This window comes from Natrix helvetica (assembly GCF_964273705.1).
Source record: "Natrix helvetica genome assembly, chromosome: 4".
NCBI lineage: Eukaryota > Metazoa > Chordata > Lepidosauria > Squamata > Natricidae > Natrix > Natrix helvetica.
The window spans coordinates 102,241,645-102,259,660 of record NC_138550.1 but is presented as its reverse complement, the minus strand read 5'-3'; the positions used below and the strand labels follow the sequence as shown (position 1 = coordinate 102,259,660).

Here is an 18,016-nt window from a genome sequence, read left to right as displayed (position 1 = left end):
TTTTATTTTATTTTTCTTTATGTACAGTGAGAGCATATGCACCAAAGACAAATTCCTTGTGTGTCCAATCACAATTTCCTTATGTGTCCAATTCTTTATTGGCCAATAAAGAATTCTATTCTATTCTATTCTATTCTCTCCCTTTTGAATTTACAACTCTGCAAATTCAGGGGAAAGGGGAATTATCATAACGTTCTCTTGTATTATTATTATTTTTTGCTGCCTAATGATATTCAAACCATGAAAGTGACATTGCATGGAAGTGTGGGGAAAGAAACACAAGGGGTGGGGAAAAAAAGCCTTCTCTAGACTAACCTCATATAAAAATATTGTAAAATGTTCCAAGTGAAGAGTTGGGTGAGTTACTGAGTTTTTGAGTGGTTATTTGGGGGAAAATATGGAATAATTTTCCAAAGTAGCCTTATGGGCCTTATGATAAGACTTATTATAGTACTGCATCTCTGATTATACTTATTTTTTAATTATTATTAAAAAGATGAAGGCTATCCTGTGGGACTTTCTGCCTCCAGCCTGTGGCCTTTAAGACTTCCTTAATTTGAAGTTGGGGAGGAGGGGAAATCCCCAATAATTTGTTTCCTGTGATCTTTACAGGCTGTTAGACAGCATCTCTTTCACTTCTTCTTGCCTTCTCCTGAAAAGAACCAAGATCTCCCCTTTGGCTGAGCATTCATGGCCTCAATGCATTGCTATCAGCTTGTCTTCCTAAGTCAAAGTAAATAGTTTTCTTTTCGCTGTTTTATTACTCTCTGCCTCTTCATTTTCTCCACGCCTTCAGGATCTTTCTTGATTTGAAAAAAAAAAGTATCTTTCATTTGGAAAATCACCCTACAGCTCTTCATTTTTATTGTCTTTTTTTCCTGGTATCTTTTGTTTTTCAGTCTGGTGTGGGCTTCGTGCAGTAGTTGCTGTCCCACAAGAAGTTGAGGCAACCTGTAATGAAGATGCTTTTCTCCCTTGTAAGGTTTTCCAGGATCTACAGCTCACAACCGGAACTATCTCCTGGCATAAGGTAAAGACAAAACAAAACTGCTGTGATTCACTTTCTTCTCATTTCCCACACCTGCCTGGATTCTGTTTCATGCCTTGTATGTGATTTTTGATGACATACTAGAGGGTGAAAAATATGTTGCCATAATCATATAGATTGCTGCAGTTGTTTCAGTTCATATATTGCATTATTAGCTACATGAGTGTTTATCTGAAAATGGTTAAATAATACTCTGATGAGTGGGCATGCATGCCTATTAGGAAGAACAACTTCTAATACACATAGTCCTTGACTTGCAACAGTTCATTTAGTGAGCAAAGTTACAATGGCATTGAAAAAAGTGACTCATGACCATTGTTTACGCTTATGGTCATTGCAACATTCTCATGGTCACGGGATCAAAATTCAGATGCTTGGCAACTGACTCATATTTATGATGGTTACAGTGTCCCGTGGTAATTATTTTTGTAACCTTCTGACAAGCAAAGTCAATGGGGAAGCCAGATTCACTTAACAATGGTGTTATTAACTTAACAACTGCAGTGATGCACTTAACAACGGTGTCACAAAAGGTTGTAAAGTGGGACAAACCTCACTTAACAAATGCCTCTCTTAGAAGCAGAAATTTGGGGCTTAACTATGGTCGTAAGTCAAGGACTACCTGTATTCTACTGAGTTTGTAGGCTGTATTTCCCCACACACGGGGGTCTCCAGGTTGAAGAATAGGGCTTTTGCAGATGAAAGCAAAATTATGTCATGAGAGCCTAACATTCAGAACAAGGAATGCATTGCTTCTTTTTTTCTGTATACCAGTTCAGAACAGTTGGAATAATACACCATGTTGCCTCTCTCTCTCTCTCTCTCTCGAGCTCTTTTGCATTTTTAAAAAGAAATCAGTGGAATTATTTCAAGATAATGGCAGCACTGAGCTGCAAACTTGATAGAATGCAGTCAGGCAAACAGGCAAATAGTAGAATTAATCACTTAAAAAACTATTAAGGGCCTAATCAATAAGCAGTGTATTTAAGCCCTCCAGGGAACTATTAAATAATAATCCCAACAAATTGTATGACATTTTGCACTGTAAAGTTCAAATAGCTCTAAGGTTAAGTCACAAGTATGGGATAATTATGAACTGTGTAGTAAATACAAACAATTAACCTTTGACTTTGCTGCTTAAGAATTATGAGAATAATGTCACTCTGCAGGGTGTACTACACTTTGTGTCAAATTAATGATCAGACTGTAACAAAAGCAAGATTTTCCAGCTTATTGTGGGATATATTGTTAAAAAGATCTTCTATCTAAAATAACAATAACCCATTAACTAGGTATGTTAAATATGTTAAAGACTCATCCTAAAGCTGAGTTTAAAAAAATAGCTGGAATTCATCTTAACATATAACAAAGGATACAAAATGTAAATGAATGAAAATGCTGTACAAATAATAAGATGTACACTATATATGTAATATAGTAGTTATACTGCACATATGAAAGACTTAGAATAGATATTGTGTTAAACACACATCAACTTCAGTGGTGGGATTTAATTTTTTTTTAACTGGTTCTGTGAGTGTGGGTTGGTGGGCGTAGCATGGCTTGGTGGGTTTGGCAGGGGAAGGATACTGTAAAATCTCCATTCCCTCCCCACTCCAGGGGAAGGTTACTGCAAAATTCCCATTTCTTCCCGATCAGCTGGGACTCGGGAGGCAGAGAATAGATTGGGGATGGGACCAATCAGAGGTAGTATTTACCAGTTCTCTAAACTACTCAAAATTTCTGCTATCGGTTCTCCACAACTGGTCAGAACCTACTGAATACCCCCTCTGATCAACTTACCTTAACATATAACAAGATCATAGTGATCCAGGTTAATTTTCAGAAGGGTAACCACATTATCAATCAACAACTAAAACAATGCATGGTATCTGATGAAGACAGACTATATCTATTATCTTTTATGCTGTAATAAATGCAATAAATGCAATTGTCTTTTAGGTATTCCCCAGATATTCGTTGTTTATAATTATTATTTGCCTGTTGTGTTTAGAAAAAAAAACACCTGTTAGGAAAATTCTGTGCAGTCAAAACAAATTCAATTTTCTTGTGGTTGTTTCCAAAAGATTTCCAGCCATGTTAGCTTTTTGGTGGAATACTCATATGGCAACAATTTATCCCCTGGGCGTGGTATCATGGTTCCATGTTGTTGTGGGGATCATAGGATCGGTGGCAGGGTGAGTTAAGTTCTAAATACACAGGAAGAGACAAGTTCCAGGAACCAAATACTGCTTCCTCTGCACGGATTGTGTGGGAGGGATGGAGGAGAGAAGGAGAAGAGAAAGTGATGACTGGGAGATGAGTAAGACAAAGAGTTCCTACTAATGGGGGGGAAAACCCATCTGCAGAGCTGCAATTCAAAGAAAAATGTAAACTTTTTTTGTGATTTCAAATAACCAAAAGAGAGACAGAATAAATCAGTTAAGTTCCCAAAAATAGATATTATTGGGAGATGTATATTCTAAAAAGTTGCTTAAATCTGATATACTTGGAAGGTTGCTGTTTTCCCACTTCTGTAAATTGCAGCCAACAGTGTAAAGTTGAGGAGAGTGAATTCCTCTCATAATGACCTCCTAGGTAAGAGGATATAGCAAATCAGGAGGAGAGTAAGGGAAACTTCATGAACTTCATGGGGTGTAGGATTGCCTTCGGAGACATTATGCTGAAATCGTTTCTTATTTCAGATTAAGTGAACTGAAAAAATAAAGGATCAGGATGGGAATATTGAAATGATTAGCGCTCTGGATTAGCAGGAGGGATGGTTCATTTCTATTCTGCCTAACTGGCTTCTGAAAAATTGTTTGATGAGATAGAATCTATCTATAGATGAATGATGGTTCTGTGCACTTTATTAAACTGGATGCTGAACAATATTAGCACTGATAATAAATACACATTTATTAGCAGCAATTTTTCATGGCAGAATGTCTGGCTATTGATACTTTAACTATGCATTGTAAAAATTTGCAGTTTTTAAAACTAATTATCATGTTTCTGAGTTATAATAATTATTAAATATTAATAATTTATATACAAACTGTATATAAACTTCATATACAAACTGTTTAGATTCTCTTTCTCTCTAGGGACTTCACAGAAATTTATTGAAGAATTTAAACCATTTTATGAGTTTTCATAAGTCCTAAAGGATAACAAAAATGCAAAAAAACCCCACTTTTTCTTTTAAAAATCATTTTTATACTGAATTTTTAGTATACTATTCTTTTACACACACACACACACACACACACACACAATCTCAGAGAAGTAAAAAAAAAGCACCTAAAAGTTATAATACAGAAAGAGTGAATATAATAGTTTCCAAATATATATACCAATTATATATATATATATATATATATCTTTTCCTTGTAAAAAATTTAGGCAAAAAATAATTCATCCTGTCAAACCAAGACATGGCCACTAGATGTCCCCACAGGCAAATGTTATTATGGCTCTGAAAGAATTTATCCTAAAAGGAAAAATAAGTATATTGCACTTATGTTTTTGAAGAATTGTCGCTGGAAAGGACACTAATTGCCTTATGCCATTTTTTTTGGCCTGTCATTTTTCCCCGAAGGTACAGTTTGCACATATTACCTTTATATCTTGTTTTCCTGTATACACTGGACTTAGCAGATTACTAAAGCAGATTATTTAATCATTAGAAACTGTTTCCTATCTTAAAGTTTACTTGTCTAGTTCTAACATGGCTCATTTGGCCCTGCTTCATTTGAGCCACCCCAATCTGCTACCAGGACTATAAAAATGGCGAAGATTAAAATATGTATTAAATATTAATCAAATTGGAGGCAGACTTAGCTGAAACAGCGCCACAGGCACAAAGCATTTCAGGCAGGTGCCCCTCATTCTTGCCTACTGCTCATTCTCATAATCAGTAACATCATCAATTTAAGCTGCTTTAGCAGCAATAAACAGCTCCATACCAGGATTCTGTGGTGATTTGAAAGCAATTCTTGAGTCTACCTGATTCTAGAATGTCAAAAGTGTTGGAAGTTGAGTCTTTTATTTCCAGCTGAGCTCTGGCGCAGCCAAACTTACAATAAAATAGTTTGCTTTTGCAATACTTTGAGCCTTCCCCCCTTTGCATCTATCCATGGTAAAAAAATAATGCTTTGACAATATTTTTTGCTTTGGACTTGCTCTTTTCCAACTGCTTGAGATAGCACAATATAGTAATAGAAGTTGCTTTGTCTAGAGTTAGAGTGCTTTCTTTAAAGTTGGTCTCTAATCAGTGAGTGATAACCCTTCTGAAAGCTTAAAAATGGCAAGTTAAGGTGCAGCTATTGGTGAATTTCCCTCACTGCAGGAAAAGCTTTCACCAGTCACTTTGCCCTGTGTGAGCTTAGGGTGGCAGATTTAGCCATTGACAGAACTCCTGAATTCTAAGAACGGCTCTAATTATCTCTTGAATGCTGTATTTTGCTTTATAAAGAGCCATTTTCAACAGTATAAGATAAACCAGCACTCTTTAAATAGGAGACCAGGACCTCTAGGCATGAATTCCAGTAAGCACCCAGAAGGCTCCAGACTGGAAACCCTTGATTAACCCCTTGGAGGTCTTCTAGTCCAAACACCCTGCTCAGGCAGGAAACCACATACCATTCCAGATAAACAGTTGTCCAATTCCTTCTTAAAAACTTCCAGTGTTGGAGCATTCACAACATTTTGAGGCAAGTTGTTCCACTGATTAATTGTTCTGTCAGGAAATTTCTTCTTACTTCTAGGTTGCTTCTCTCCTTAATTAGTTTTGAAGATTTGCCTTTAAAATCTCATCTGTTTTAAACTTCAGCAACGTTGGTCACTTATGTTAATTCTCAATTAATGTTAAGAATTTCTAGTTTGTCGTTCCTCTAACACCAATATTACTTCTTCGCATCCTCAGAAAGAGTTTCAAGCTCATTTCTCACCAGGGGTGGGTTCCTGCCAGTTCTAACCTCTTCTATAGAAGAGGTTCCACAAATCTACAGTGCCGTTTAGAACCGGTTCCAGCTCCCTCCCCCCGCCCATCCACACATCATCAAGATGAAGAGCGAGAGGAGGAATTCTGGGAGTTGAAGTCCACAAGTCTTAAAGCTGTCAAGTTTGAACACCCCTGGGTTTTTTTTCTAAAGGGGTAGGGGTGCAAGGGTCTTGTAACTTGACAGCTTTAAGACTTGTACACTTCAATGCCAAAGTTCGTGAGCCAACATGACTGGAGGAGGAATTCTGGGAGTTGAAGTCCACAAGTCTTAAAGCTGTCAAGTTTGAACACCCGTGGGTTTTTTTCTAAAGGGTTAGGGGTGCAGGGGTCTTGTAACTTGACAGCAGGCCACACCTACAGAAGAGGTTCTAAAAAAACTTGAAACCCACCGCTGCCTCTCACTGCCACCAGCCTGAACATCTGAATGAGTGCCAGATTAAAGAAAGCAATAGATCAGGAGTGTCAAACTTGCATTGTCATGGCACCATCATGTGACATATCATGACTTTTTCCCCTTTTGCTAAACTGTATTGCAGTCCAAACACTTATGAAGGGCAGCAGCACAGTGGGAAGGCTGCTGTAATGGTTTAGCACTGGCATATAAATAGTTTCATGTAGTTGCAATCAAAAGTCTCTATGTTAAATTTGTCATTAAATTTATAGATTGATGAAAACAACAAAGGACCGAAGGATGCGGAATATAATAAAGAACATGCATATTCAAGAGGATTTAACGACTCCTTAGAGATTTCTAATGGCACCTGGCATTTTCTGAAGATTAAACATGCTACGCACTTCAGTAGTGGAACTTATAAATGTATCTTACTGGAACCAGTCAGAGAATACAACCAAAGTACAATTATACTCAGAGTAATAGGTATGGTACACTTGTTTGCCAATTTCTTTCCTTTTTCCTTGCAGTTGGAACTTTCAAAGTACTTTAATCACGTAAAGATTACAATTTTGCTTTGCAGGCTGTCCGAAGGAATCGCAAAATCTGAAACTCCAAAAATACACCACAGAACTAATGTTGCTGAGCACTATTGGGAGCTTCTATTTGTTACTAATCATCCTTACTTGTGTAAGTGTTTTCCACTTCTTTCTACCCTAGGATTCTATTTACTACTTTTTTCAAGTGTTCCTTCCTGCATAACAAGAAAATGCAGATATATTGGCACCTTCACCTTCTTCTGTTTATTATCTTCACTCCCCGTCCTCTAGGATTTAGAGGATTAATTTCTGAAGGAAGCTTCTGGCATGATTGCGCAGCCTGATTATGTTGTTTAGTGAAGAAATATTGGTTGTAAGTAAGACATACACAAATACAGGCCATTGGAAGTTCAGTGACCAAGATGCTAAGCTTCTGTGCGGGGCAAGGGGGGGGGGGAGAGAAAGAGAGACAATTGCAGATAATGATCGGTTTTTATATGGAGCCGAAATGATCAAGCTAACCAAAGAAGGGTGAGAAATACCTCCAAAGAAACAGACTGTCTGCATAAACCAGGGGTGGCGAACACGCGGCTCGCGAGCCGCATGCGGCTCGCGGCCAAAATAAATGAGGCTCTTTGCCTCTTACCATTATTTAGTTTACTGTGGCTCGGATCGCGCGCTAAACCCGGAAGTATGGTCGACGCGACGCTTGCCTGCACTCCACCAGCTCTCCACCAGTACTTCCGGGTGTAGCTCAACAGCGCCCTCTGCTGCGCCCAAAAAAATAATGCTTCAAAGTCTAGCACAGTTGCTGCAGGATTCCGGTGAGGTTCTAATGATTGCTCAAATTAATAATAATGGTTGCATATTGAAGCTCTGGGTTCAGGAGCAGCAGAGTTTTAAATAGGAGAAAACATTTAATTGAATTTCCATGGTTAGTATATTTCCCAAAATTCTACGAGTGTTTTTCTCACAGCCTGTAATTGTAATAGATATCAAAGATAATCCAAACTCATATATATATTATAATACAAGCTCTGGGTTCAGGAGCAGCAGAGTTTTTAATAGGAGGAAACATTTAATTGAATTTCCATGGTTAGTATATTTCCCAAAATTCTACGAGTGTTTTTTTCACAGCCTGTAATTGTAATAGATATCAAAGATAATCCAAACTCATATATATATTATAATACATATATTAGGTTAAAGGAAGATAATATTAGGACCAGGCTTTACCCATGTATAGGTTGTATTCGATTTACAATCACAATCTCGTCACTGAGCAAAGCAGTCATTAAGCGAGATATGTGACTGCTTTGTTTAATGACTGCAAGTGTGGCATTCCTGGTTGTGGTCATCAAGTAATCTTGTAGGTTGTTAGGTGGACAGAGATTCCACTTATTTATGGATTTAAAAGTTATACAGCAGCTCTAATGGGTTTATAAAAATTTATAACAAAAAACACCTGACTGAGCATGTTATATTATGTGTTTAATATATTATTGTTAAAATTATATGCTTTTGTGTGAGTGTTTGTCTGTTTTGGCAGGTCACTGCGTGGTGTGGCTCTCTGACTCTCACAGTTTAAAATTTTGGCTCTTTTTGTCGAACTTGTTCGCCACCCCTGGCATAAACAGTGAAGTGCAGCTGAGGTTCCTGATGTATTAACAATGGATTTTAAAATACCTTGAGTTAGGGCAGCGATGGCAAACCTTTTTTGGCTTGTGTGCCATAAGGGGGGAGTGCAGGGGGGTCACGCACGGGTGTGCTGCACCCATAATGCAACGCCCGATACCCCCGTGCACATGCACGCATGAGAGACGCTCCTCCCATTTTTTGCATGCTTTTTTCGCCCTCCCCAGGCTCCTGAGGTTTTATGGGAGCCTGGGGAGAGTAAAAACTGCCCCCCCGGAGGCCCTCCAGAGGCTTCAGGGACCTTCAGGAGACTTTCCTGATGCCTCCGGAGGACTAAAAAGGACCCTACAAGCAAACTGGAAGTCACTTCCGGTTTGCTCATAGGTTCTGTTTAAGCCCTCTGGAGGCTTTAGGAAAGCCTCCTGAAGGTCCCTGAAGCCTCCGGAGGGCTTAAACCGACCCTACGAGCAAAACGGAAGTCCGTTCCCGAACTTCCGGTTTGCCCATAGAGCTGGTTTTTTGCGCTCTGGAGAGCCTCCAGGGGGAAGAGGCTCTTTTCACCCTCCCCAGGCTCCTATAAAGCTTCTGGAGCCTGGGGAGGGCGAAAAATGGCTTTAAAAAAAGCTGAACTCAGCTGACAGGGCGACGCCTTGCTTGCCCTGACAAATGACTCTGTGTGCCACCTGTGGCACGCGTGCCATAGGTTCGCCATCCCAGAGTTAGGGGAACAGCTTCTGCCTAGTGAAAATTGCCAATAACAAAGTTATTTTACTCATGGACTGAAAAAAAATAAACACATGGAAAGCCTTTATAGGTTCCTTATAGAGGTAGTCCTCGACTTAACGACAATTGAGCCCAACATTTCTGTTGCTGAGACAGATGTTAAGTCAATTTTGTCCCGTTTTATGACCTTTCTTGCCACAATTGTTAAGTGATTCACTGCAGTTGTTAAAGTAGTAATATAGTCATTAAGTGAATCTGGTTTCCCTATTGGCTTTGCTTGTCACAAGGTTGTAAAAGGTGATCACATGACTCCAGGACACATCATAAATGTGAGGCAGTTGCCAAGCGTCTGAATTTTTATCATGTGACCAAGGGCATGCTGCAATGGTGGTAAGTGTGTAAAAAGGTCATAAGTCCGTTTTTTTCAGTGCTGTTGTTAACTTTGAATAGTCACTAAACAAATGGTTGTAAATTGAGGACTATCTGTATTATCAAAGTCCAGTCCTTGGGAAGTTGCTGTTATAGAGCAAATTCAGTTCCTGAGTCCTGGTGTTGCCTCACTGTGGAATGTCATTCAGAAGAAAAAGGAAGAAGACGGCTGAAGCTTCTGAAGGGTTTTCAGAAATGCAGTTTCAAAGTGCTGCTTTTTAGGGTGTCTCTTTACATGCAAGAAGAGATACATCATCCCCCCAAAAAAGAGGAAGGGAGGAAGAAGAAGAAGACGAGATATAGAGATGCACACATGCAAAAATGTATACGTTCCAATGTGTATATACCAATGTATAGGTGCCAATTTAGAAATCATTAATATATTTTGTCCTAACTAAGGACATGATTAATCAAGAGACCCAAGTACCTGCATTGTGTCATTTTCATCTGCTCAGTGTTGGAATTAGGCAATTTAGATCTTTTTTTCAGATTGGAAATGTATTTGGTTTCTAAGACAGGAAAGGACAGAACAAAATACTAAAGCTGATTCAAGGAGCTTTACATTAAAATCTCATTACATCAGTTAAGGACAATTAAAATTACACCCAATGAATGTAATACTTCTCTTATTCTCAAACACATTAAAAATAACAATTTGTTGACAATTTTTGGAGGGATCCTGTGACTGTACCCAATATGTTTGAGAGGCCATTGCAATCCTATGCACCTTATTGATGAAGTACTTACACTGAACAGCATCAAATAAAAAAATTGTCCCCAATGAAGTGGGAAACATAGCAGCCACCTTATTGCTAATTGATTTATTATCAAGGATGGGTTAGAATTGCATTTCTGAAATAAACCACATTAAGGATAAAGTAAAGTAACATCAAATACAATACATAAGATGTACTGTACATCATTTCTTGTTTGCTTGCTTGCCTTTGCATTCGTTGTTGACTCTCATGACTGCCTGAATTAATCAGTTTTCTTTGGCAAGTGGTTGCCATTTCTTTCTTGCTAGGCCTGAGAGAAAGTGATTAGCCCAAAGTCACCAAGTTGACCTTCATGCCTAAGGCAAAACTAGAGTTCACATTCTCCCAACTTCTATCCATATACCAAATTGGCTGTCATGTGTAATTTCTGCCTTTGCTTGATTACCATATTCATTGGCATTAATCAAACATTATCTGCTGAGGAGATAATTTATCTTAGCTAAAATCTGCCTCTCGTTGATCTTGTAAGAAGCTGTTACATGTTTGTATTTTGATATCATCAATCTTTGGTTTTAATTTGTGCCATTCAGTATAAGATTTGGCTTGATAAATGTTGAAGGAAATTGCTTAATTGAAACACAGGAAGACAGAACAGAAAAATAATATTTTTCTGCTCGCTCGCCTGAAAATAGTTGAGGTTATTTCTATAGTACCTCTTTGTTTCTCCAGGGTTTTTAAAAAAAACAACAGCCTTAAACTTTATTTGAGATAGAAATGTAGTGGAGTTTCTAAATTGATGGAAGCTGAGACTTATGCTAGAAATGACTATTTCAAGAAAAAAAAGGTTATGGGACATTTCTATGTTAATAAAGCCTTACCTGCACAAAATTAACTTACATTAGGTAGATTTCCAACTGCTTAACTTTCAAAAAGAACATTTAAGACTTTTATTTTATTCATTTATTATTTACACTGGTTGCAGACCTTTTGTTAAATTTAATACATAGTCCACAACAATATTTGGACCCAAGAAGATATTAATATTGTTTCAGAAATGAGGATAGGGACATCTAAGCCAGAACCAACATATTCATTTTTATGATAGCTCCCCTTTATGATAACTCCTCTTTCAGATAAATAGACAGGATTGTATAAAGGCTTATAAAGCTAAAATCAATATTAAAGGAGAAGAGGAAACCCATGGAGGTGTTTTTGTCTTCAGATTACTCTTTAAGAATAACTGGTGACATAATCAGGCTATAGATGATACCTCTCTTCAGAACTCAAAACTATTAACTTGTGGAATATAGTAACCCTAGATGTAATGATGATTATTAGCTTAGAGAACTTCCAGATAATGAAGCCTGTCAGTCAAGTGCTGGGAAAATCAGGAAATCCAGGCCGTTCAAATGAATATAAAGATTTATTGAAAGCTTAAGGTCTCTATAAGAACCTGGACTACAAATCATGAAAACAAATTGGTGGTAGATAAGAGTCAGTGGATTTAATGTGGGCTGGACTTGATGTTGTTTGGGTGTGAAGGGACTTGACACTGATTAGATGTTTGATCCCTCTCTTGGGTTCAGACTGGTTATATACCACACTGACCCTACTAGTCAAAAGATTTCCTGAACATTTCCTCCTGGCTGTTTGTCTTTCTTGGCTGTCTGCTCTGATTGCACAGCCATTTCATAATAGCACTTTTCTTCCTTCTTTTTTCTTATAATATTTTTTTTCAGAGAAATTAGGAATTGGGGGGCTTGTGAGTTAGTAACTATTTGAGATATTTAAACTCCAAATTAACATTTTTGCATCTTTGTTTTGGAATGGCTTTTTTTTAAAAAAAAACAGTTTTACCGAAGAGATTAAGGGTTTAATTATAATGTAAGGGATTAAGTTACAAATGCTAATAACTTGTACCTTGCTTCTACATTTGCTTACATTTATGTTTTACTTCAGCCTTAAGACAGTTTGTGTCAAATATTGTTTTCTTTTTTTTTAGACATGCTTAAAAGAGAGAAGATCTTCTGATCATCATAAATCTGAAAAGCAAACTCTACCTTTGTAGTACCTATCGAAAGAATGGTTTGTATTACCCAATATTGGACAGCATTGGGAAAGACAATCTTATCAGTTAATTTGGTGGTGCTACCAGAAGCTCGTCAATAGTACTATGTCAACAAATAGATATTGTCACAATACTGTAGATGAAGGATATAACTGCATAGGTGCCTTACTCAGTCTGGTACTCTTTAGGTTGGGACTACAAGTCCTCACATTTCATTACAAGTGAGTATTTTGTGACTCATCAGGATTATCAGATATAGTTTCAGATCTGCATAAAAGTCCAAATGTCCCTCCCTACCAATCACTCAGTGCAATTATTGGTAGCTTTTAATTGCACCAGCTTCTGGATTGCTCCAATTATGAGAGTAAGGCAAACAGGAACTATCACAGCAAGAAAAAACTCAAGCTCAGCAATCAACCAGTGACTGAAATCTTATCAACTGGGATCTCAATTCCTTGTATGGATTTGAAATCATGTCTGGCAAGGCCCTTTGTGTTGTATCATATATTTAGTAAGAGATAAGAAAAATTCAGAGAACATTACAGCTATCCCTCATTCAATGACCACTCATTCAAAGACAATTCAAAGTTATGATGGTGCTGAACAAGGAGACTTACAACAGGTCTTCATACTTGTGGCCACTGGAGCAGCTCCATGGTAATTGCACATGGCAATCGGCTTGCAATGACAATGGTTGCAGTATCCTATGATCATCTGGATGCCGTTTGTGACCTTCACTGTTAGTTTCCAACAAGCAAAGTCATTGGGGAAGCCAGCAGGGATTCCAAATAGTAATCATGTGATATCTTGCCTAATGACCATGTGGGATTTACTTAATTGAATTGCCACAACTGCTGTTGTAACTTCCCATGTTCATGTGATATTGCACTTTACAACTGCATTGGAATGGTTAATGATGGAATTGCCAATCCCAATTACTGGCATTAAGTGAGGACTACTGTATTTCATTTTCTGCAAGATGAATATACCATATTTTTCGGAGTGTAAGATGCACTCCCCCCCAAAAGAGGGTGAAAATTTGGGTGCGTCATATACACCGAATGTAGCCCTGCCCACTCACTCGCCCCCACCCTTTGGCCTCTGCCTTCCAGCAATTTACCTCCTTGCAGCAAATGGGGAAAATGGGGCTTGCAGAGGCGGCAATAGGCTATGGCAATCCCTGCAGCCTGAAACAGCTGATCATCAGGGAGGCCGGTACTGAAACTCAAATTGAAAGTAAAACGGGCTGTTTGCTCCAAGGAGGCAAATTGCTGGGAGACAGAGGCAGGCTTTTTTTCCTCCTTGTGGTAATCAGGATAAACTGAAACAGGCTGTTTGCTGTAAGGAAGTAAGTTAATAATTATAAATGGCTATAGAATGTTCAAATTATTAGACTTATTTTTTAAAGACTGCTTTATTATTGTTCTAGACTACTTAACAAAATAAAGCTTTTTTAAAATAAATGCTTGATCTGAAGAGGCCCAGTGCTATTGTATCTTCTTTTAAATAGCAGAGAATAACATATACTTCCAGAAAGCCACATCAATTTTAACAGCATCTGTGTAAGTATAGTCTGAAATGTAACACCATAAACAGTGTATATCGTCTGTACTGTTTGCTGTTTGCTGCAAGGAGGCAAATTGCTGGGACGCAGAGACAGATTTCTCCCTCCCCCCTTGTTTTCCTCCCCAAAAGCTAGGTGTGTCTTATACTTCGGAGCATCTTATACTCCGAAAAATACGGTATATGATTTTCATAGTGTTGCTAAGTGCATCTTCTTTTCTTTTTAATTTACAAAAATATGCTCTAATGTTATATGGTGCTTTAACTTAGCAAATAAATAACTGATTGAACCATCAGTTTCCATATCCAGATATAAAAGGAACTGCAGTATATAGTTGCAATTTGAAATGCATCTTTCATGAGCTGGAGAATAGTAGGAAACATTCCTGAAGTGTTTGATACATGTATACAATATGGCACACTATTTATTTGGGTCTGCCAAATCAACTGCTACCTACTAAAAAAAATGATTTCTCATAAGAACCTTCTCTTAAGAAAAGAGGATTAAATACCTGTAACAAAATTTATATTCATTTAAAAAAGAGACACGAATGCATGAACTTCTTGAATATCATTTTCCTAATTTAAGTGCCTTCTCCATGGTTGAAGCTTCGGAATGAAAATCAGAATAATTGAATTTCATGTTTCAAACATGCATTGATCACCTGTGTGTGAAAAAAAGAGCTTTAAATAATCATTTCTCCTTTCCAATTTTAAGCATAGTCAAAAATAAGCTGTTGCTTAATTTAACTCCAACTTGCCTATCCTTGTACGTTTCGCATGTTCTTGACTTCATTTCAGTAGATTGCACAGCTGTAGCTCCACCTCTCTGTGTAGGGCATCTGTTTGGGGAAGGCCGATTCAGTCTTTCTTGACCATATCCTCTTGTGGAAGCAGAGGAAAGTAGCTTTGAGGGGAAATTACAAAGAATTATGTGGCAAACATTACCATAGTGTAATAAAGCTTTCCCAGCATGTTGATTTGGTGAGGTACCGTTCATCATCCTGGAGTCTTTAGCATGGGTTAGTTGCCTGACAAAAGTGAAAAAGACAAAACAGATAGCAGAAGGTGGAAAGGGTGGACTCCCCCCCCCCCAGATGCATAAACATGAAATATCTGAATCAAAAACAGCATTGCAATTCTATCTATCATATTCAAAAATAAATCTCACTATATTCACTGGAACTTATTCTCGTGGAAGAATGCTGAAGATAGGGTGCTTATTTGTTATTTCTTCCTGGTGAAAATATTGCTAATAATTGTTTGAGTATAAGCTGTATGAGTTGTATTTATCCTGGGTTCATCGGTATAAATTAATATAATAAAATCACTGTTTAAGTGCTGTTCTCTTTTATCCTTAAGAACAAATATTAAAAACAGGCACATGTGATTTTGCTCATTTTTAATAGAACAAAACATGATACAATAATAGACTTTGCCAAATGCTACTGATGTCTAGTAACCTTCTTAACACTACATTGCTTTTGGGAGGATTAAAATTGATTTCCCCCCCTCATCAGTATGCAAGGAAAACAATGTTAAGAGAATATTATTATTCTGAAAGAAGCTACATGTCTACACATATTTTATGTACCTTCTTTTTTCTCCAAATAACTACAGTATGTATACAATCCAAATTTGGAGTTCTGAATAACACAGTAGCAAATAGTAGACAATCAGCTTGTATATTACTCTATCTTACCTTGATTAGCAGTCAATTCTGCAGTAATCTACAAGTAGCAATGAAAATACTGAAGATCGTTATGCAAATCCCATTTTTTAATGAATTCAAGTCAGCATGTGGTAAATGGTAGAATTTAAATCTGCTTTATAAGAAAGCTGAACAGTGATTCTTCTGGGGTTAGTTAGACTGTCCAAAGTACACCTTAGTTCTATGTTTAGTTTTTACTGGGATTCAAGAGAAATAGACAATTTTCAGTCTTTTTGCATACCTGTGGGGAGAATTCAGGATGTGAAGACTGCAATTTGAAAAGCTCCTGAACTAATTGAGCAATGAATAAATAAAAAGATGGGAAGTTCAAGATGGTAGATTAATTAGGAGAGGAGTAAATCAATTGAAAGGCAGGGATTTGACTACACTGGATGTATATTAGATACTAATTGCTTTGCTTTCTCTACAATTTTGTGTAATTTGAAAGGCTGTACAATGAAAAGAGACAACATGAAAAAGCAATTTTATGTTTGTGAGTCAAAATGTAGGCTTCAACGTAGAGAGCTACAAAGGTAACTTTGGAGAAAGTATGCAGCAATTGTTATAAAAATGTGTTTTAAGCCTGTGAAAAAACAAATCATTAAAAAGAAACTTAGATGGTTCTATTTAATTCCTTGGCATAGAAGAAGGAAGGGAAAACACAATTAAGCTCTCAAGATTTGGTTATTGTATCCCAGGGCTGTCAAACTCCTGACCTGTGGGCCAGATGCGTCACGTGTTGGCCATGCCCACATCTGGTTTAGTGAAGGGGAAAAAAGTCCTGATACATCGCATGATGCAGCCGTGATGTGAGTTTGACACCCCACCTGTAGCCTATATCACTGTTTCTCAACCTTTGCAACTTGAACATCTGTGGATTTTAACTCCCAGAATTTCACAGCCAGCATGGTTGGAAGGGGATTTCTGGGAGTTGAAGTCCAAACATGTTCAGGTTGTCAAGGTTGAGAACCCTATCCTCTACATCAATGGATGACTTATTGTATCTTGAATGGTTGACAATTAAGGCATCCCAGCTGTTCATTGTGTATGTATATGGCAACTTGAGACTGCAACATCTTGAAGCAGTCATGAAAAATAACTGCCTCTGCCTATAAGGCCAAAGCTTTACTGAGATTTACCTACTATAGGAAGATTCAGAAAGCATCTTCTTATCCGAGTACTGGCATAACGTAGAATTAAACTGGAGATACAGCATAGAATTTTTCACAGTAACCACTAGGTAAATCCCAGTTCAGAGTACACTATTCATACTATTCCTCCATTTATACCTTGAAGCTACTTGTTGAACAATAACTGGCACCCTTCTCCTCTGAGTTTCAATTCAATGGAGCTGATGCCCTGAATCTGCGCATCAAACCCAAACCACTGAAGCTTAGGTTTATGGATACTTTAGTTACCCTCATAAACCGAAGCTGTTAAATATTATGCCTGCATGCAACAGTGCCATATGGATTTAAACCATGCCGTGAAATTTTGATAGATGACAAAGTAACTAAAAATTATTTAATTAGGAGGGGCTTGGATAATATTTAAAAAGGCACATCTTGGCTGTTTCTCCCCCCCCCCCTTTTTGGGGGGGGCATTTGATTATAACTATCTCTGTGACTGGACATATCTACTCATGTTTTAATAGTGGAAAATAAAAAAGTAATGTTAACTCTTGCAATAATTCTTGCAATTATGCTTTCTAAAATTTCCTCCTTTAAAGAGTTATAAGAGGCTTCTCTTTGCCTTTCCCGACCTAGATTTAGAGAGCCTGTCTTAGTTTGCGTGTCCTTATTTGGCCAGTGGTATTGTTGAGGAGTCACAGGCATAGCTTCCAAACCTATATACAAGTAGTCCTTGATATACAACTGTTCATTTAGTGATCGTTCAAAGTTACAACAGCACTGAAACAAGTGATTTAATTTATGACCATTTTTCACATTTACAACCATTGAAGCCTCACCAGGGTCACATGATTGAAAACTGAGTCATGTTTATGATGGCTGAAGTGTCCCGGGGTCATGAAATCACCATTTTGCTACCTTTTGACCAGCAAAGTCAATGGGGAACCCAGATTCACTTAACAACTGTGACAGGAAAAGTCATAAAATAGACCAAAATCCACTTAACAAATGTCTCACTTAACAACATAATTTTTGGCATAATTCTGGTTGAAAGCTGA

The 18,016-nt window shown here is 37.6% G+C and overlaps 1 protein-coding gene across 1 annotated transcript; it reads left to right on the top strand.

Moving 5' to 3' along the window:
• Positions 1-621: 621 nt before the first annotated feature.
• Positions 622-16,558, top strand: CD83 (CD83 molecule). The gene is made up of 5 exons (XM_081952661.1): positions 622-733; positions 900-1,030; positions 6,717-6,930; positions 7,028-7,134; positions 12,489-16,558. Exons 1-5 carry the CDS (start codon positions 691-693, stop codon positions 12,552-12,554), a joined length of 561 nt encoding a protein of 186 aa, XP_081808787.1. The 5' UTR covers positions 622-690; the 3' UTR covers positions 12,555-16,558.
• Positions 16,559-18,016: the final 1,458 nt, after the last annotated feature.

Coding starts and splice junctions, on each gene's coding strand:
- CD83 (XM_081952661.1), top strand. CDS start 691: ATGGCCTCAATGCATTGCTATCAGCTTGTCTTCCTAAGTCAAA. Junction 734..899: donor GCTTGTCTTCCTAAGTCAAA/GTAAATAGTTTT, acceptor TTTGTTTTTCAG/TCTGGTGTGGGCTTCGTGCA. Junction 1,031..6,716: donor GAACTATCTCCTGGCATAAG/GTAAAGACAAAA, acceptor TTAAATTTATAG/ATTGATGAAAACAACAAAGG.